Source organism: Rhinoderma darwinii, chromosome 7 (assembly GCF_050947455.1).
Source record: "Rhinoderma darwinii isolate aRhiDar2 chromosome 7, aRhiDar2.hap1, whole genome shotgun sequence".
In the NCBI taxonomy this organism is placed as follows: domain Eukaryota; kingdom Metazoa; phylum Chordata; class Amphibia; order Anura; family Rhinodermatidae; genus Rhinoderma; species Rhinoderma darwinii.
In genome coordinates, this window is record NC_134693.1 from 17,480,102 (window position 1) to 17,503,079 (window position 22,978).

General features: G+C 42.1%; 1 protein-coding gene across 1 annotated transcript in view; it reads left to right on the top strand.

Moving 5' to 3' along the window:
• The first annotated feature begins 11,257 nt into the window (after positions 1 to 11,257).
• AK5 (adenylate kinase 5) overlaps positions 11,258 to 22,978 on the top strand; it is a 164,973-nt gene continuing 153,252 nt past the window's right edge. The window contains exon 1 of the mRNA XM_075832866.1: positions 11,258 to 11,854. Coding sequence (XP_075688981.1) covers positions 11,795 to 11,854 — 60 coding nt within the window. The 5' untranslated portion in view covers positions 11,258 to 11,794. The remainder of the gene's footprint in view (positions 11,855 to 22,978) is intronic.

Genomic DNA, 22,978 nt, shown 5'->3' on the forward strand with positions numbered 1-22,978 from the left:
TACCTATTATGTCTAGTTTTTGTCTTTTTTTCCATTTTTTTCTAATTATAAAGGGCTTGATCAGGGACACAAGATGATTATTGTTTTTATTACATAAAACTTTTATTTATTTATTTATCTAAAACTTTTTTTAACCTTTTTTTTACTTTTTATTTTACACATACTAGGGGACTGGAAGATCTGATCTTCTGATCCCCTGTACAATACACTGCACTACTTCTGTATGTACTTGCGTAGTGCAGTGTATTGTAACTGTCATTTTATAACTGACAGTTGAGCCTATTACATCCTGCCTCGGGCAGGACCTAATAGGCTTCCGTACCTGGCAACCAGGAAGCCATTGCTAGGCTTCCTGGTTGCCATTGCAACCATCAGAAACCCGCGATTTTTCGCGGGGGGGGCCAACGGGGTACAGAGGGAGCCCCCTCCCTCTGTATCAATCACTTAAATGCCGCTGTCGCTATTGACAGCGGCATTTGAGGGGTTAAATGGCGACGATCGGACATAACAGTGATCGCCGCCGTTGCAGCGGGATGTCAGCTGTATATTACAGCCGACACCCGCTGAGGATGAAGCGCGCACAGCTCCTGTGCCTGCTTCATCCTCAGGACGTTACTGTATGCCCATTTGCGGGAACGAGCCACTAAAAAGGACGTACAGTAACGCCCATTTGCGGGAAGGGGTTAAGACAAGGGCTACACGGCAACTTTGGCAGCAAACAAAAATTGCTATGTCGCCCTGCCTGCATCGCAGCTAATGAAAGTGAATGTGGTCGCGTTACGACCCGCAGGCTGCCACGGCACAACGGTCGCAGTTAATCCAGAAGGTTTGGCAATCTGTGAGTCACAACGCGACCGCATACACTTTCATTACCTGTGATGCCGGCAGGGCGACATGGCAATCTTTGGTGGAGGCCAAAGTCGCCCTGTAGACCGTTCCTAATTCGAAAGATGGGATTGGGTTTCATAACAGGAAATTCTTTTCCTGAGGTTATTTTTTCATTGTGTGCTGCTTTCACATGACTGGATCCCGTCTTTAGGGTAAAAAAAATGCAAAAACATTAGCCTGTAATTTTTACATATCTCCGTTCCCCTGTCCATGGTCCTGAAATCTCATATTATAGAGGCTCTGTCACCAGATTTTGCAGCCCCTATCTGCTATTGCAGCAGATAGGCGCTGCAATGTAGATTACAGTAACGTTTTTATTTTTTAAAAACGAGCATTTTTGGCCAAGTTATGACCATTTTTGTAGTTATGCAAATGAGGCTTGCAAAAGTCCAAGTGGGTGTGTTTAAAAGTAAAAGTCCAAGTGGGTGTGTATTATGTGCGTACATCGGGACGTTTTTAATACTTTTACTAGCTGGGCGTTGTGTATAGAAGTATCATCCACTTCTCTTCAGAACGCCCAGCTTCTGGCAGTGCAGACACAGCGTGTTCTCCAGAGATCACGCTGTGACGTCACTCACAGGTCCTGCATCGTGTCAGACGAGCTAGGACACCGGCACCAGACGCTACAGATGATTCTGCAGCAGCATCGGCGTTTGCAGGTAAGTAGCTACATCGACTTACCTGCTAACGACGATGCTGCTGCAGAATCAACTGAAGCCTCTGGTGCCGGTGTCCTCGCTCGTCTGACACGATGCAGGACCTGTGAGTGACGTCACAGCGTGATCTCTCGAGAACACGCTGTGTCTGCACTGCCAGAAGCTGGGTGTTCTGAAGAGAAGTGGATGATACTTCTCATCAGAGCGCCCAGCTAGTAAAAGTATTAAACACGCCCCGATGTACGCACATAATACACGCCCACTTGGACTTTTACTTTTAAACACACCCACTTGGACTTTTGCAAGCCTCATTTGCATAACTACAAAAATGGTCATAACTTGGCCAAAAATGCTCGTTTTTTAAAAATACAAACGTTACTGTAATCTACATTGCAGCGCCTATCTGCTGCAATAGCAGATAGGGGCTGCAAAATCTGGTGACAGAGCCTCTTTAAGGCCCACAGCGAAACAGTCGTCCAGGCTCATAGACTTTCTATTGTAAATAGACTATTCCCACTCAAAAAAGATACAGATGTAGCAAAGCTGAGTTATCCAGGTACACAAAAGGAACATCTGAATTAAATCATTTGTATATACAGTGCCTATTGCCGATGCTTTTGCTTTCCCTGCCATCTAGTGGGTTATATAGTGGCCAGACGTATGTATGTGAATACAAGTGGCTACAATAATTCAGTAGTTGTGTTTCAAACACTGCAACAAACAATTTGCATACCCTTTAAAAATGACCTTGTATAACTGTCTTAATATTCATGACAATCTTAAAGCCAATTTCCAAACATAGAGCAGGACAGCCACGTGGAATTTGAGTCCCCTATGGTTGCCCTTATAGCCAATGCGTAGACGGCATAACATCGGCAGTCCATGATTTACCAATGCAAGCTGTAAACCAAAAGAATACCAACAGACAGAATATGATAAGAACCCCGGATGAAGGCAGGTGCCGAAACGCGCGTCGGGTGTAGACGTCCCATCTTTGCGTCACAATGTCTACTGGTATGTTGAACAAATACTTGCCATCTTCAGCAGCTTGCACAAAACTTTGCTTATAAACTCTTTGATTACACTTCAAAACCGGCTTTTGCACACCTAAACACTGCTCTATACTATTGTATCCTGTTGGCGTTGTTTATACATTCTCTTTTTTACTCAAATCGCCACCACTGTACGAAATATATGCATATATGTGTTTCAGCCAGGTATGCTGTTATTTATCTATTTGCTGCCATAATACCTTGCTTATTGTTTCCAACATGTTGACCATATTAGCACATCTGGTTCATGATTGATGTGACGTCCTTTTTTATTGTGTGACTTATCCTTATTCCATCTTTTTACTTGTCCCATGTCTTTATTCAATAAAAATTGTATATATATTCTTTGTATTTCACGTGCCTCAAATCGACCATTCTTTCTTTGTCAGTTTCCAATGCAAGCTGTAGATTGCAGGGAAGTCATGAGGATTTTGTATTCCCTGCACTGTCCTGATCAATGTTCAGATCATTTCTGTTGCAACAGGAGAGATACGAATAATGACAACCAACTAGGGAATCGCTTATAATACAATTCCTTAATTTTTCTGCCAAGGTACCTCCAAAACAGAGCTCCGACTTTAATAGGATAAGACTGTATGAAGCCAGACATTTTCCTTCGTGTAAATCAAGCGCACATTTACCCCGCAGTTTCCCTGGAAGTATCAGCAGCTTTCTACATATCACAGCTTGGCTGTAGACGAAGCCTCCTCCATTCTATTCTTGTCACAGCCAGCAACAAATCAAAGCACATACTGTAGCAGAACACGGCAATCATATGCGGATCCATCATAGAAATGTAGCTGTTTACATATGTGCCGATGGATTGTAGCCACCCATCTCCGCTACAAGTTATTGCTTCGGCACGCTTCTATATTCAACTCTCATTTACCAGCTACAATATGAGATACATCATGTACAGTGTTCCTTCTCATTAGGGAGTTGGACAATTATTTATTTATAATCTACATAAAGTATAACTTTAACCCCTTAACGCCGAAGGACGGATATATCCGTCCTCAGCAGCTGCTAGTTCGCGCAGGAGGACGGATATATCCGTCCTGTGATCGCGCGGGTACTGACAGTTTACCCATGCGATCAGCGGCAGGAGCACGGCTGTTATACACAGCCTGGCTCCTGCTGCAACTGCCGGAATCGAAGCACGCGCCGATTCCGGCAGTTTAACCCATTAAATGCCGCTGTCAATAGTGACAGCGGCATTTAATGTGTTTGACAGAGGGGGGAACTCCCTCTGTCTCCCGATCGGCGCCCCCGCAAACAAATCGCGGGTCGCCGTCGGGTTTCCATGACAGCCGGGGGTCTAACAAAGACCCCCAGGTCTGTCTTCAGCATCTGCCTGTTAGGCGATGCCAGAGGCATGACCTAATAGGTTGCCTGTCAGTTTTACACTGACAGGCAATAATGCTTTGGTATACGAAGTATACCAAAGCATTATATATGCGATCGGCATATCGCATAGTGAAGTCCCCTGGTGGGACTAAAAAAAAAAAAGTAAAACCGTTAAATAAAGTTTGTGAAAAAAAAAATAAAAAAAATTACAGTCAAAGTCAAATAAAACTACTTTTTTTGCCCCAAAAAGTGGTTTTATTTAATAAAACGGTCAAAACAAATCACACATACACATATATGGTATCCCCGCGATCGTAACAACTTGACCAATAAAATGAACACATTAATTAAACCGCCGGATGAACGGCGTCCAAAGAAAACGCAAAAAACAACGGCAAAATTCTCTCTTTTCTCCCATTCCCCCCATAAAAAATAAAATAAAAGTTCATCTATAAGTCCTATGTACCCCAAAATAGTACTAATGAAAACTACACATTGTCCCGCAAAAATCAAGCCCACGTACGGCCACATCGACGGAAAAATAAAAAAATTACGCCTCTTGGAACGCGGCGATGCAAAAACAAGTAATTTTTTTCTAAAAGGGTTTTTATTGTGCAAACATAGAAAAAACATATAAAACCTTTACACATTTGGTATCCCTGTAATCGTGCCGACCCATAGAATAAAGTGAACATGTTATTTACGCTGCATAGTAAACGGCGTAAATTTATAACGTGAAAATTAATGCTGGAATAGCTGCTTATTTTCAATTCTCTCCTAAAATAAAGTTAATAAAAGTTAATCAATATGTTATAAGCATCTAAAAATGGTACAATTACAAAATACAACTCGTCCCGGAAAAAACAAGCCCTTATACGGCTATGTCGACGGAATAAAAAAAGAGTTACGACTCTTGGAATGCGACCGTGAAAAAACAAAAAATAATCCTTGGTCATTAACGTGCAAAATGGCCCGGTCATTAAGGGGTTAAAGTGTAGCTAAATGTTCGACAAACTTCTGACATGTCATAGTGACATGTCAGAAGTTTGGATTTCTGGGGGTCCGAGCACTGAGACCCCCAAAAATCGCTAGAACGAAGCAGCTGAAGAGTTCGTGTGAGCGCTCAGCCACTTCATGTTTGTTCGACTTTTTCCGGTAATAAATGTATCGGTGTACGGACTCGATACAGAGTCTATGAGCCCGTACTTCGATACATCGGCTTTCCGGAAAAAGCCGAACAGAAACGAAGCAGCTGAGCGCTCACACGAGAGCTTCAGCTGCTTCATTCTAGTGATTGGTGGGGGTCTCAGTGCTCGGACCCCCACCAATCCAAACATTCATAAGTTTGTCAAATGTTTAGCAACACTTTAAATACATTTCTGGGGCGTAGCATTAGGCGGTGCCGAGGTAGAAGCAGTAATCAAGCCCTGGTGCCCCAGATGAGTGGACACTAGTACTATAAAAGGCAATTAAGAGGGCCCATATATATATATATATATATATATATATATATATATATATATATGTGTATATATATATACATATATATATATATATATATATACATATATATATATCGCCCTCCACAAATGTCAGATTTTATATAGAGGTTTCTTTCATGGATTCATGCGAAATCTGTGAGAAAAGCAAATTTTGGCATGCTCCATCACATGCCGTATTAGGGTGCACTCACGTGTGGCTTGAATTGTATTTCCGCAGCATAATAATAACATAATGAATGTCTAAGGGAAAAATATTCAGCAGCGCAGACAGATGTCTCTAGTTCTTGCTTTGCAGAATATTTTTACCATATTGTCGTTTTCTGCAACATTTTTATACTCAGGAAATATAATTCAAGTACGCCACTTGTGAGCGCACCCTAATGCAGTCTTCTAGGGAAGAGTTTGGTGCCTCATGGAGCTATCATATATCTGAACATGGAGTCCCAACGGGAATGTAATATGGTCCCTTAGGGACTCTGTGCGCTGTTGTATAGGGTCCATTCTATGTGCATGAACGCTATAGTCCAGAGCTGAAATCATAATTCTGCTGGATGTTATTGGAAACTTTTGACCATTCTTTTTACACCTCTTAGCTATAGTTCAATGTTTTTGTCCCCTATATTTCTATATAGTGGATTATAGCTGAGCTGCTATAATGCAGGGGGACATTTAGGTTTTCCTGTATCACATTACAATACAGTGGACGATATAAAGATGACACTTTACACAGGCTGCAACGTTATTCATTACCCATAGCCACGTGTGGAATTACATCCTGTGGAGAACCTATGGAGCGTCTATTTCTCGGTATGAGCGCAGGATTTTGTACTAATGTAATGGTGTACTGTTTCTTTAAATACAAATATTTCTATTAGAAATACATATAAAATATGTCATCAGTGAGATGCGTGACCGTAGACTGAAGAGACAGTTTGCTATATATTGATCTCTAAATAAACGCTAGAAAATAAAGAAATGCAGAATGAGTAAATTTGGGGTTGAGATTTGATTTCCAGACGTAGATGGAGGTTTAGCCTCTCCTGCGTGTTTCTTATCTCCACGGAGTTATTGATCCAGCGCAGCTTTCATCAGTCAGGAGAGTGGATAAGACTCCTCATGGGTCGTCTCGTACAATCCCTGATATAACCTTTGCTGCAGATTATACCATATAGATGATGAGCTGGAGACATTTTTCTCTACCAATTAAGGTTGAAACTGAAATGGACAGCGGTGCGGATAATAGGAACATGAGTCCTCATAATTTAGGGGTTATTGACCATTTAGTGTACTGTAGCTGTCGAAATATAACTTAGGACCGCCGTCAGAAACTTTGTCTTTGCAGGTGTTCATTAACTACAACTTCCAGCAGGCTGTCAGGGCATGTTGGGAATTGTAGTTTCCCAACAGCAGGAGAGTCACAAGTTGCAGACCACTGCGCCATGCAGTTTCTGCTAATGGTTTGGTCACCATCTCACAATTTTTTTTATGTAACTCGAGTATAAAAGCATTTCTACATTTTACAAGATATGTAGTTCTATAATGTAATTAACATAAAAATAAATTAAGAAAATAAATTAAAGAGGCCACACACAGCCCCCCTTGTAGATAGCGCACACACAGCCCCCCTTATAAATAGCGCCACACAGCCCCCTTGTAAATAGCGCCACACACAGCCCGCTGACCCTTTGTAAATAGTGCCACACTCCTCCCCTTGTAAATAGTGCCATATTCCCCCCCCCCTTTGTAAATAGCGCCACACTCCCCCCCCTTGTAGATAGTGCCACATTACCCCCCCCTTGTAAATAGCGCCACACTCCCCCCCCCCTTGTATTTAGCGCCATACTGTGAACAGAGCGGTGAGCGGTATCCTACCGCTACCACTCTCTGCTCTGCCTGGTGTGACTTACCAGAGAAGACGAGGAGGTCATTCGGCGCAGGCAGTGACGGAGTTCCTTCTGACTAGGGTTGGTGACAGCCAGGGCCGGCCTTAGCTTGGATGGCGCCCTGTGCGGGACTCTATTGCCGCCCCCTACACAAACCAAAAATTAACCACATATATGGACACGCTGAAACATATATACTGTACATACATAAAGACAGATATATAGACATACAGGCAAATATACATACACACATTCTGGAATACATACATACAGGTAAATATATAGACGTACAGACACATATACGCACACACACCGGCAGATAAATACACAGACCGGAACATATACAAATACATAAAAGGCACAAATATACAAGCACAAAGACACATTCACAAACAGACCCATATATACCCACACAGGCACATATGTACACAGCACAGATAATGTAGTAGTGTTACCTGCAGTCCTATGTAACAACACAGATAACACACAGTGATAACTCTCTGAGTACATATAATGTAGCAGATGTTACCTGCAGTCCTATGTAACACCACAGATAACAGTGATAACTCTCTGAGTACAGATAATGTAGTAGATATTAAGAGACAAACACATGCAGAGACACAGACAGACAGAGACACACACACACACACACACACACACACACACACTGTAACATATACACATACAAACACAGACACACACTGTATACACACTACACACACAGACACTCACCATGTCTCCTTGCTGACAGCATCACAGGTCAGGACAGGCTGTGGGCGGAGCTTCCTCTCTGCTTCTCGGCATGTGTAACAGCAGAGCTGGAAGGCTGCAGCACAGGAGTGGACCTGTCCCCTGACCTGAGTCTCATCTGACCTCATGTCACTGATGTGAGGTCAGGTGACTGGACTGGTCCACTCCCTGGCCGTCACAGACCCCAGTCAGAACGCCGTAATTTCCTGGCTCTTCCTAAAGCTGCTGCAGGTGTCCGACATACGGGGCGCCTATCAGCAGCGATCAGCTGCTCTTCGGCGCCCCCCCTTCCCTACTACCGGGTTGCGCCCGGGGCACATGCCCCGCCTGCCCCCCCCTAGCTATGCCCCTGACTTATCTCCACTCTGCTTATAAAAATAAAATTTGTCCTATAAGCCAGAGCAGAGAACTGATCCTGAGAGCGGCTGCCACTCCGGAGGACTCCGCACCAGCATATATTATATGGTTATTCATTGATTTGAAGGTGAAATGTGCGGCTGGCTACTGCTTCCAGACTTTTACTGATCAGCTTAAACAACGCACAGCACACAGACCCATTAATTTCAATGGGGCTATTCACACATACGGGATTTTTTACGCAGCGAGAGTCCGCTGCGTGAAACTCCCTGCATATCCTAAATTGGTGCGTTCTCACGCACCTACGTGCTCATTGAAGTAAGTTGGTGCGTGAAAACCACGCACCGCACACAGATGAGTGTGCGGTGCGTGATTTGCCCATCAAGTCAGTTGAAAAAAAAAAAGATGTGCTTTGCGAGTGCGTGAATAACGCATACCCCTTGCAAAGCACACTGATGCATAACGCAACACGCACGGACCCAATTCACGTGCGGTTTTCACGCACATGAATCGGATACGCTCGTATGAATGAGGCCATAGTACTGGGGGAAAACATCGGGTAGGATCACAGTGGTGATCCTAGCCGATTAACCCCATAAATGTGGTGGTCAATAGCGACCGCCACATTTAAGTTGTTATAACAACATCGGCGCGATTGTGGGGGCCGATGGTTGCTATGGCAACCAAAAGCTCAACAAAGGCCTCCGGTCTGCCATCTATTGAAGGCGAATAGGTCCTGCCATAGGCAGGACCTAATATGCCCCCTGTCGGTGTGAAACTGACAGGTATAATACCCTGCAATATATAAGTAGTGCAGGGTATTATAATAACGATCCAACAATTGGATCTTCAAGTCCCTAGTGGGGCTAAAAAAAAATAAGTTACCAAAAAATGTACAAAAGTTCAATTTCAAAATAATTAAATTAAAAAATCACCCTTTTTCCCTTATAAAATCCTTTTATTATTAGAAAAAAAATGAAAAATAGAAATAAACTATGCATAATTTGTATCGCCGGGCCCGTAACGGTGACCGCCATAAAAAAATATAAAAAAAACTATACCAGAATCGCTATTTTTAGTCACTTCATCTCCCAAAAAATGTAATAAATAGAGATTAAAAAGTCGCATGTACCCAAAAATGGTACCAATAAAAACTACAGTTTGTTCCGCAAAAAACAAGCCCTCGCACAACTTTCTTGATGGAAAAATAAAAAAGTTGTGGCTCTTAGAATATGGCAACACAAAAACAAAATAATTTTTTTAAAACTATGATTTTATCGTGCAAACACCGTAAAACATAACAAAAAACGATAAACATATGGTATCGCCGTAATCGCATCGACCCGCAGAATAAATGAAATGTCATTTATAGCGCACGGTGAACACCGTAAAAAACAATAGACGTTTTCATGGCCTAATTACACTAAATTAAGCTAAAAACCCATGGGATCAAAATGCTCACTATACCCCTAGACAAATTCTTTTTAGGGCTGGAGTTTCCCAAATGGGGTCACTCCTGGGGGCGTCCACTGTTTTGGTCCCTCAGGGGCTTTGCAAATCCGACATGACACCCGAAAACCAATCCAGCAAACTTGATCTCCAAAAGCCAAATAGTGCTCCTTCCCTTGTGAGCCCCGATGTGTGTCCAAACAGCCGTTTATTACCACATATGGGATATTGCCGTAATCAGGAGAAATTGCTTTACAAATCTTGGGGTGCTTTTTCTTCTTTATTCCTTGCGAAAATTGATAATTTCTACATTTTATTGGAAACAATTTAGATTTATTCCACTAAATTCAGCAAAAAACCTGTGGGGTTAAAATGCTCTATACCCCTTGATAAATGCCTTGAGGGGTTTAGTTTGCCAAATGGTGTAAATTTGGGGTGTTTCCACTGTTTTGGCCCCACAAGACCTCTTCAAACCTGACATGGTGCCTAAAATATATTCTAATAAAAAGGAGGCCCCAAAATCCTCTAGGTGCGCCTTTGCTTCTGAGGCCGGTGCTTCAGTCCATTACCACACGAGGGCCACATGTGGGATATTTCTAAAAACTGCAGAATCTGAGCAATAAATATTAAGTTGCGTTTCTCTGGTAAAACTTTCTGTTACAGAAAAAAAATGGATTTTCTGACAAAAAAAAAATGTTTGTAAATTTCCCCTCTACTTTGCTTTAATTCCTGTGAAACAACTAAAGGGTTAAGAAACTTTCTAAATGCTGTTTTGAAGACTTTGAGGGGTGCAGTTTTTAAAATTGAGTGACTTATGGGGGTTTCTAACATATTAGGCCCTCAAAGCCACTTCAGAACTGAACTGGTACCTATAAAAATAGGTTTTGGAAATTTTCTTGAAAATATGAGAAATCGCTGCTAAAGTTCTAAGCCTTGTAAGGTCCTAGAAAAAAAAAAAGGATGTTCAAAAAACGATGCCAACATAAAGTAGACATGTGGGGGATGTTAATTAGTAACTATTTTGTGTGGTATTACTATCTGTTTTACAAGCAGATACATTTAAATTTTGAAAAATGTTTGGTGTTTTTCACAAACAAATACTAAATTTATTGATCAAATTTTTCCGCTAACATAAAGTACAATATGTCACGAAAAAACAGTCTCAGAATCGCTTTGATAGGTAAAAGCATTCCCAAGTTATTACCACATAAAGTAACACAAGTCAGATTTGAAAAAATTGGCTGCGTCCACGAGGCCAAAACAGGCTCAGTCCTGAAGGGGTTAATATCACAAAACCAAATTCTAAGTCCTGATTAGACAAAAAGATTTGCACAGATCCTCGCAGCGCAGGAACTCTTTCTATTGCTGCATCTTCTTCCAGACGCAAAAGCTGCGGACCCTCGAAGATCAGAACAATGCACATTGCCCATCCTGAACAAATGGGAATTGTCATGTAGGGGGATTGCTCTTGGCGGGCTTGTAATTGTCTTGAGAAGTGAGTGTATGAACTCGGAGGAGCTCGGAGAGGGCAGGGATGTCAGGGACCTGGCACATCCTGCGGTGTATGAGTGATCAGTCAGTTCTGCTGTGTTATTCCGCTGCCTATCTTGCAGCCTGGGCTATTGCATGCAGTCACATTGGATGAAGGCAGTGGCAGCCTGTGTGTAGTTCTCAGCTGGTAGTGGTGCTGACACTGGGAGGATTGTGAGTCAGGGGAGGGCTGTGTCACTGGGACATGGGGGGAGGACTTGCCGCTCACTGATAAATGTCTACACACTGATTTCTGCCACTGATGCTCGGACACTGGTGGAGTTTCTGGACATTGATGGTTGGACACTAGTGACACAGAGCTCAAGACTTACAGAGGGGACAGTAGAGGACTAAACCTCATCACCATCACACCTGCAGACATGAACAGCACTGAACCCAAGGAATACCTGACCAGGAGGGAGATCCCGCAGCTTTTTGAGGTAAGGATATTCTATTCCTGTGCGATGATGTTCTATAGAATTTCCTATTGTATGCCAATGCACAAGTGTAATATGCACCTTCTGCCCAGCGTGAAGCATTATAGAGGATTATGTCTTCTATTATTAACCCATATTGAACCACTGCAAGTATATTCTGCAAATTTGACCAGTTTTGTGACCATCTAGCATTTTATATTATGCCAATATAAGTCACATTGTACCTTATCTAGTGCCACTATGACAATGTACCCTATTAGTACTATCACAATGTAGTCTACCTATATAGTACCTCTGTGACCGTGTAGCCTACCTATATACTGTACCACTGTGACCGTGTAGCCTACCTATATACTGTACCACTGTGACCGTGTAGCCTACCTATATACTGTACCACTGTGACCATGTAGCCTACCCATATACTGTACCACTGTGACCATGTAGCCTACCTATATACTGTACCACTGTGACCGTGTAGCCTACCTATATACTGTACCACTGTGACAATGTAGCCTACCTATATACTGTACAACTGTGACCGTGTAGCCTACCTATATACTGTACCACTGTGACAATGTAGCCTACCTATATATAGTACCTCTGTGACCGTGCAGCCTACCTATATATAGTACCTCTGTGACATTGTAGCCTACCTATATACTGTACCACTGTGACCGTGTAGCCTACCTATATACTGTACCACTGTGACCGTGTAGCCTACCTATATATTGTACCACTGCGACCGTGTAGCCTACCTATATACTGTACTACTGTGACCGTGTAGCCTACCTATATACTGTACGTCTGTGGCCGTGTAGCCTACCTATATATTGTACCATTGTGACAATCTAGACTTTTTAGTACTACTATAACAAATGTAAACTTCTCAGTAACAATGTAACCAAACTGGTCATGAAATAGGTATAATTTACGTGCATTGCCACCTTAAAAATACATGTAGCAGTAGATTTCAGGGTATTATTTTATAGTTTAATGTCCATAGACATAAAATCGTAATAATCCATGTTCCATAGTAAATGGCTATGTGCCAATACACCATAATGTGCCATCTGATTCTCTATTTAACAGTACATGCCACATTACATAAATATATCATATTGTGACAGTATAAGATCCCAATGTTTTATAGCAGCCCAGTATACATAGTGTCAGTCCTCCCCATGTTACCTCTTACTGAGCATTCACCGTTGCTGCAGAGCATGCCTCAATCCAGAATCTATAGGAAATCATTACACAAATTTGTCTATGGTGATACCAGTTTAACCTTGGCATTGTAGTTTAATGCGCACAATGGATTCTGTAGCAGGGTACCCGTTACATACCAGTCTGCCAGCTTGTATATAGCAATCCAGTAGCAGTGAGTGTGTTCTATATATATATATACACATACTAGTCCTTCTTAATGAATTAGAATATCATCAAAAAGTTAATTTATTTCAGTAATTCAATTAAAAAAGTGAAACTCCTATATTATATGAATTCATTACACACAGAGTGATCTATTTCCAGCATTTTTTTCTTCTGTTTATTTCTTCTAATATGGTAACAGTTAATGAAAACCCAAATTTAGTATCTCAGAAAATGTGAATATTAAATAAGCCCAATTTCAAAAATTATTTTTAATACTGAAATGTGTTGGCCTACTGAGATGTATGTACAGTATATGCCCTCAATACTTGTTTGGGGCTCCTTTTGCATGAATTACTGCATCAATGCGGCGTGGCATGGAGGCGATCAGCCTGTGGCACTGCTGAGGTGTTATCAATGTGGCGTGGCATGGGGGCGATCAGCCTGTGGCACTGCTGAGGTGTTATCAATGTGGCGTGGCATGGAGGCGATCAGCCTGTGGCACTGCTGAGGTGTTATCAATGTGGCGTGGCATGGGGGCGATCAGCCTGTGGCACTGCTGAGGTGTTATCAATGTGGCGTGGCATGGGGGCGATCAGCCTGTGGCACTGCTGAGGTGTTATCAATGTGGCGTGTCATGGGGGCGATCAGCCTGTGGCACTGCTGAGGTGTTATCAATGTGGCGTGGCATGGAGGCGATCAGCCTGTGGCACTGCTGAGGTGTTATCAATGTGGCGTGGCATGGGGGCGATCAGCCTGTGGCACTGCTGACTTGTTATGGAAGCCCAGGTTGCTTTGATAGTGGCCTTCAGCTCGTCTGCATTGTTGGGTCTGGTGTCTCATCTTCCTCTTGACAAGATCCTATAGATTCTCTATAGGGTTTAGGTCTGGCGAGTTTGCTGGCCAATCAAGCGCAGTGATACTGTGGTTATTACACCAGGTATTGGTACTTTTGGCAGTGTGGGCAGGTGCCAAGTCCTGCTGGAAAATGAAATCAGCATCTCCATAAAGCTTGTCAGCAGAGGGAAGCATAAAGTGCCGGGAAATGTCCTGGTAGACGCTGCGCTGACTCTGGACTTGATATAACACAGTGGAACCAACACCAGCAGATGACACGGCCCCCAAATCATCACTGACTGTGGAAACTTCACACTGGACCGCAAGCAACTTGGATTGATGCCTCTCCACTCGTCCTCCAGACTCTGGGACCGAGATTTCCAAATGAAATGCAAAATTGACTTTCAGCTGAAAACAGGACTTTGGACACTGAGAACAGAGCAACAGGCCAGTCCTTGTAAAGGCTTAGGAAACCTTTGCAGGTGTTTTGTGTTGATTCGCTGATTAGAGTGTCACACCAGGAGACGGCAATCTTCAACTTTTACCCAATATTCTCATTTTCTGTGAGAATAAATTTTGGATTTTCATTAACTGTTCCCATAATCATCAACATTAAAAGAAAAGAATGCTGGAAATAGATCACTCCGTGTGTAATGAATCTACAGTAATTGAATTACTGAAAAAAAAATTACTTTTTGATATTCTAATTCATTGAGAAGGACTATTGTGTATATATATGTGTGTGTATGTGTGTGTATGTGTGTGTATGTATATGTAATGTGGCAGTATAGTGATGATATATGACTGCTTAAAGAATTTCCCACCTAAAGTAAAATAAATAACCTGTACAGCACCTTGAGGAATAGTCACCCAGCTTTATAAATGGCATGTATGCCAAGTTATGTGAAGGTACAGGGGCAGAGATGTATCACTACCTAGCTAGGTAAATTTACCAGGACTGTGAGAAAGCTGGGTGACAACTCTTGTTGCAGCTCTAATGACAACAATTTGGTTGTCACCCAGCTTTCCCAAAAACAGATATAACTAAGAAGTGATAGACTTTTTAACAAGTTGGCAGAAGAGAAAAACTCAATGATATTTACTGGTGACTTGTTGCCTCTGATGAAGACAGTGATTTAGGTTTGAATAGCAAATATGCCAAACAATAAAAGTTAAAGCGGTTGTCTCATGAATACTCCTGTCTATAAGCCTCAGTAGAGCATATTCACCTCATAAAGGGGGTCCTCCTCTTGGGAACCCCTCTATGAGCTAGAATGGAGATCCACATTGTAATTTAGGCTCCCTCTCTGGCGGACTGTCCTTGTATTACATTTAGGGTATGTTCACACAGGCTATTTTCGGCCGTTTTTCGAGCCGCAAACGGCCCAAAAAACGGCTGAAAAATCAGAAGCAGGACTCCTCCAAAAACTGCGTTCTGTTCCAACGGTGCGATTCTTACACGGCCGTTTTTCAAAACGGCTGCGTAAAAAACAGCAGCGAAAAAGAAGTGCATGTCACTTCTTCAGCCGTTTCTCTATAGAAAAACAGCTCCAAATCCGGCCATGAAAAACGCGACTGATTAAAAAACATCTGAAAATCAGGAGCTATTTTTCCCTTGAAAACAGCTCTGTATTTTGAGACTTTTTATTTATTTTTGTGTGTGCACATACCCTTATTCATTTGAATGGCCGCCATGTAACATTACATTTCCCCTGCAGGGAACATGTCTGGCTGGCCACAGCTTCACCCGGCAAAATCAGCTGTTTGACGGAGTTGTCCTGAGCTCATATGGAGGGGTTGTCTGTGATGAGATAACCCCTTTTAGGCTCAGTTCACGCGTGTAAATACTGCAGAAAATCTGCGCAAATACAGTAGCAGCAAAGAGGATGAGATAAAACAAATCTCATCCACACGCTGTGTAAATACTGAGCAAAAAAAACGCTCAGAGATTGTGTTTCTTACTCCAGGACACCCTCCTGAGATGACGCTTCATCCCATGTGACCCATTGCAGGCTGTAGCGGCGGTCACATGGAATAAAACGTCTTCCCAAGAGGCTGGCCTAGATGACGTCAGAGGGCTGGCCGCCTGGGATGACGCTTCATCCCATGTGACCGCCGCTTCAGCCAATCACAGGCGACAGCAGTCTCCTGGAATGAAACTGCTAGTTCTGCAGTTTTCCGCAGCGTACATTCCGGTAGAAAAACTGCAGCACAGTTTGGTGCGGTTTTTCGTCCGGAATTCCCTGCGACGCACAGGGCAGATACGCTGCATGCTTTTACGCAGCGTATCCGCCCCGTGTGAACTTAGGGAGCAGAGATATTTTACTACTGGTAAATGTGGGAAAGCTGAGTGGAGCTGCAAGGCATCATGCAGGGAGCAAAGACCATAGTGGCATATGGAGTCCATACTGCTCCATACCACAGAGCGATAGGCGGCGGCTCTCCATGTGCCGCCATACGGTGCTTCCTTGTTTTTTATGACCCCAGTTAATACCTATGGTCTCACATCATCTTTTTAAACCTTTTTTCAAAATCCTCTTATATCTGTATAATACCCTCTACATTCTGTGCCGTATTGCATCTAGTGTGCTACACCATGAATATCTTACTGTGCATTTATTCTCCATCATGAATAGACTGATGGAGTCCTGTTGTTGGGGTCTCCAGGCTTTCTATTACTCAGAGCTGTAAATAGCCACATCGGCAGATGGTTTACTAGTGACACGGCCCTTTAAATTCGACATATCTTCTGATCTCTTGTCTTCGCTTGCTTTCAAGAACACTCAAGCAACGTAAAGATTTCTCTTCTCAATTGTAAGTTCTGGATCAATGGATCAGTGAGGTCAACGTACCGGTGTATGGAGAGGTAATCAGGCAATCATTAGTCTTGAGAACGGGGAATAATGATAGGGGTGCATAGGGTATAGATTTGAGGGAAGAAAATCCACAGCAAAAGATTGTTGCAGGTAAGTGGATGAGATTAAAAAAATATTTTTCACATGCCGCAGAATATTTTCTTCATGGAAATCAGAATATGTTGTCGATTTTCAATTCTGTAGCATTCTCATTCTGTTCTGGATGTTCACTGCGGATTTAACTCTTTTTTCAATGTAGGGAAAAGTGTTTCAACCCACTTAAACGGGTTGTCCAGTTAGGAAAACCCATTTTCATACACCCTATTAGGAAATAATGTTAATGGAGGAGGGTCGTGTGTTTAGGATCCTCATCTCTTAGCCAGAGTAAAGATATCCTACAAAAATCGTCACTCTCTCTGGAGGACCTGTCCTGTATTACACATTAATATGAATGGGTTCTGTAATACTTAATTTCCCCTGTGGTGGCGCTGCAGGGAAATTGAGCATTTCAAGGGGTTGACCAATCTTGGATATTTATGGTAACCTTGGACAGGATATGCCATAAATGTCCGATAGATGCGGGTCCCCCCTATAGGATGTGCACCTATCCCTAGAACGGGGCCCCCTAAACCCGTTCTACCTTGCTGGGCTCCCGCTGCTTCCTGACCGCTTCCTGATTAGGTGGTCGAAAGTTAAGTAAACAGCTGAGCTATGCTGTTTCCATAACTCCCGTTGAAATGAATGAGAATTACGGAAACTGCGTAGCACAGAGAGCTATGCTATTTCTGGAACTCAGAAGCTATGGAAACAGCGTAGTTCACCGTGCTATGCTGTTTACATAATGCCCATTCCCTTCTATAAGAGTTACGGAAACAGCGTAGTTCAGCGTAACTCCCGACCACCTAATCAGGAAGCGGCCGGGAGGCAGCTGGAATCGAGCAAAGATGAACGGGATTTAGGGGGCCCCATTCTAGAGATAGGCGCGGGTCCTAGAAGTGGGACTCGCATCTATCGGACATTCATGGCATATCCTGTGGATATGCCATAAATGTCCAAGATGGGAAAACCCCTTTAAGTACTCCATTTCCCTGCAGTGCCACCACAGGGGAAATGAAGTATTACAAAGCCCATTCATATTCATGTGAATGGGCTATCAGACATTTATGGCATATTCTGTGGATAAGTTAGTTTTACATAGGCAGATATTAGCCAAGCACTCATTTACCCGATCATTGGCCCGTGTAAAAGGGCCTTCCCCGCCAGATTTCCACATAGATAACAGCTGTTCGCTGGGGGTCCTAGCAGGGAGAGACTTTGTGATCTGCTTATTGTCAAAGAACCCTTCTCATAAGTAAAGATTGTCCAAAGGGGAGAACACCTTTAATCTGCAGTAAAACCAGCTAGACTAGTGTGCCTTGGTACTACCAGAGGAAACAATTCTCAGGGCCTACACTATGTACAGAACATGTATACCCACTTTTAATTACATTCGTAATTATGCTGTTATCATTGTACATATTGTGAATTGTGTTCGTGGCAAATGATTGGCTTCAACTCAGCATCAAATGAGCTTGTCTTTTGCTAGTCTTTTGCTAGTCCTTGGGACCCATTTCTGTATCAAAACCTGGACTCACCAACAGATATTTTGGTACTCTAATGAGCCGGTCTGACCCTGAGTAGGACAGTGTGCCAAGTTGGAACCTTAGGGTTATAGTTATATGTTCGTTAGAAGACCACAAAACGAACTGTCACTTTAAGAGTAGGGATGGGCTAGTAATAGAAGTTTGCTTGGAGAAAAATTTTTTTGCAGGGGTTCCTCTATGGTAAAAAGTTCGGAATATACGGATTCAGATCCATGTCTGCACAGCCCTGATAAACTTACACTTCCCAATATTCTCTCTGTTAAAGTGTCCCCCCCCCCCTTTGCCCCTATAAGAACAAAACTCATGAATTCCCCTCAACAGTTTGTACTTTAGAGCTGCTCTTCTGACTTGGAAGTTGCACCATTCTCAGCCATTTTGCAGCATATGGTCAACTGTCTTTGGTCACCCAGTCACTGAGAATTCATTCAGGTATACAAGTACACTTCCATTCTCTTCCCCTTAGTTAAACCTCGTCCGTTCTGTGCCTGGTTAAATTAGAACATCAGGGGAAGGCACAACCACATGGCAGCCCACATGCACCATCCCCTTTCCATTATTTTAATAAAATATTGTTTTTGGATTATATTAATATTGATGTAAAACCATATTCTATTTTGTAAAACATAAACCCTTCCTTAGAGTCGAGAATTATAAGTATTATATTAATATACGTGTAAGTTTACCATGGTGAGTCCGAATGAATATAGGAGGGAACGTCACACTTAGCAATTCCCTAACATACCGGCATTATCCACATCGCTCACAAGCAATTTCAGAAATCGTTCACATTGTTTATATTTCATAACTGTCCCGACATAAATGTACGACATGGGGATCTTCCTTACTAATAAGGCACCCGTAGGCATATCTTTCCAGACAGCAGGGAACCATCGCTAATTTAGATGGAGCCTTAGGCTGATGACATCTCAGAGAATAATGTAGAATTTAATGTTAGGTTTTCATGCTGTAAAATATAAATATACTATCACAAGTAGCAATCCGAGACCAATGTTCTCAATCATATCTAGACTAATATAAACTCCACAAAAGTTTCCGTTGCTTAAAGTAAATGCCTAACTTTTACCATCTTGTTTTTAGGTCCAACATTCTGGGCTGATTCATTTCTTAATATATCTTTATAGTGGTTATAGACATAGAGTAAAATAATCACATTATGACTGCCTGTAGTCACCACTAGGGGGAGCTCGGGTGATGACTGCATGCTATGCTATTATTGCAATAAGCTCTAAAGCTCCCTCTAGTGGTAACTGCAGGTAACCAGGATTTTAACATTTAACTCTCTCTATGCGGGGAGCTCCATTCACTATAAAATTACATATCGATAAACTAACCAGCACCGAATTTTGACCTACTGTATGTAGATTAATAAAAAAAAACATAAAAATAAAATGGTGTTTAATATTGGGCACTTATTTTAAAGTTTGTAGGTTTTGCAAAAGTGCCTTTATTCTCCAACGAAGTGATTTCCGCTCTGAAGCCAGCAGAATTGTGAATGCAGCTCTGTACTATAATACAGGCTGTAACTAATGGTCAGTACAAGATAAGCAATTTATTTGAAAAGTGTCTCAATTATTTATTGAGGGGGTTTAGATAAACAATAAACTTTTACCAGCAGAATTCGGAATGCAGCTCTGGATGTGAATAGAGAAAAAAATATCATGTAGCTCAAAATCAGTACAAAAAGTAAAGCAAAGGATTTACAAAGTTTTTCAAGATTCAAACTACATATACAACTACTTAAATGAACTATCACCTCTTCTATTGGCAGATGTTTTTATAGTTACACAGCGAATACCGTGAAGAATCCCTTTCTATGGGGATGTTGTGGATGCCTTATTGTTATAGTCCTGGTTATATGAAAAATCATTAGACAGATCTCTGTATTGACCTTGTTTGTATTTATACATAGTAATTGGGTCATCCCTACGGCATGTTTTTATTGCCTTTTTATGCTCTACAGCCACCAGCTAACCCAGAAATGCCAACATAGATATGTGCTCCTCACTTTATGAAGTGCGTTGGAATACCTTATCCACAACGCTGTGTCTCATCTGCACATGGTCAACCTAGACCAGGCAAATTCACAATCACGTACCCAAGGTCACTTAGCTCTAAATATATGTAAAAAGCCGCATAATGTTAAAATTCTGCAAATACATAGAATCTGTGCAGTTACAAAGTATATACCTGCAAAATCGCATTACAAACTAGAATTACCATTGCAGGAAAAGATATAAACTGAGGCTAAGGCTTTATGCACATGGCAAATCTATGCCCACGGAGCCTGTGTAGCGCCCCACAAAGTCCCTATGGTTTTTATGGAACGTAAGCAAACTGTGTGCCGCCATATTGTGCCTCCATACAGCCCCATGATGCAATTCCTCTAGAGGAGAATAACTTTGTAATATGGCATCCAATAAAATTATTTGTTCTTATGGATTCTGTAGGAAATTGGAGTCATATGGAAATCCAGTATGGGCTCATAGCAGTCTATGGATGCCATAGTATGAATCTGTAAACCACGGATCTATAATAGGGTTGTGTACATGAGAACTAAGGCCCCATGCACACGACTTTGCCCGCAATCACGGCCCCGATTGCGGGCACGGCCGGCCGTCCACTGCCACCCGCATTTTCGGGCCATGCTCCCATACAAAGTATGGGAGCACGGCCCGCAAAATACAAAAGAACGGACATGTTGCATAATTTTCGGAACATTTCTACAGCACGGACACCCATCTGTAGCGCTACGGAAAGGTGTCCGCGTTCAATGAAAGTGAATGGGTCCATTTTAAAAAACTGAGTTTTTTTACGGTCGTGTGCATGGGGTCTTAGGCTACATTCACACAGGGGCATTTTATGGCAGTTTTTCCTTGTACATTGTATTAATTAACCCCTTCTAGCCCTGCGCCGTAAAGGTATGTATAGCACTTAACTCCCAGAGCCTTACAGCTTTGGCAATGTGATCGCAGGGGTACAGCAGTGGTGCCAAGGTAATCATCAGGCTGCGATTGTCAGCCACCACCCCGCCCCAACGGCCAGGATCGGAGAAAACCCAGATCCTAGCTGTTGTGGGACAAAAAAAAAAAGATTAATTATAATAAAATAATACATTTTAAAAATATATATTTAAATAAAGGTCATAAAAAACAATTTAGGAGGTTTGGAGAACGACGGGAAAAAAAATAGAACAAGCAATGGCGTAAGCAAATTTTTGGAGAAGTCTTCTTAAGGAAAAGTTTATATAAATTGAACGCAAATTTTTATGTACCAAAAATTTTATTAAAAAAAAATACATCCAAATGCAAAAAGCAAGACCTCGCACAGCAACGTCAGCGAAAAAATAAAAAAGGTATGTCTCTTAGAATGCAGTGAGGCAAAAACGGAAAAATGATTTGCATCCTGAAGGCCAAAATGACCTGCGTCCTTAAAGGGCTATAACCAGGATTCAAATATAAAAAGAATACACTTCAGAATATACTTACTTTACCATTCCCAATCTGTTCCCGCAGCGCCATTCTCCACCCCAAACCTTGTAGCGTAGAAATAAACCTGATCATCCATAACGATGTCAGATGACTTCACTAACCAATCGCCACCGTTCTACATGTCCCTATGTACCAATCGCTGGCCACCGTTGTCATACGATATCATGTTACTTTTTAAACAGCGTGGCAGGAAAGGTAAGGTTATTCCAAAAGTTTATTTTTCTTTCATGTTAGGCCTGTACAGCAGCATACAGTCCCTATGACTGTATGGGACTGTATTTTGCCAATGCTTCTAGGAGAGTATGCTGCCATAATATGGCGTATAATGGAGTGCGCCACCTCTGATTTTATACAGACGTATAGTAGGTGTCCATAGACTTCTATGGTGCTGTATAATGGCTCTGTATAACATGGAGCTTATACAAAAACATAATTTGGCCATGTGCATGAGCGAATGCAATCCTAGCATGGCCGCAGCAGTCAGTCGCCATCATGTGACATGGACTCTGGACCAATCGCTGATCACCACGGTCATATGACATCACGACGTTCATTTCAAAGGCAGCAGCATGGGAATGGAATTAGTAAAATGAATATATTCCGAAGTTATTATTATTTTTATTATTCTATTTTAAGTCCATATAACCTATTCTTAAAACCTGTAAACACCCTTTAAATTCTGAGTTGGGTTTTGGTAATTAGGCCTGACAGTACTCCGGCATTACTTCGGCGCGGTTCCTGCTATATTGTTCTTTTGTGTGATAGTGACGTAGCTTTACTGTGGTTTTCTGTCCTTTTTTTGTGCTGAGGTTCTAGTCTAGTTGGTTATGTTATCAGTCTGGCATTGTGTAGACGAGGAGAAAGGACGGGCAGATGATGGTTACCAACACAACAGAGACTGAGCGACACAGATAA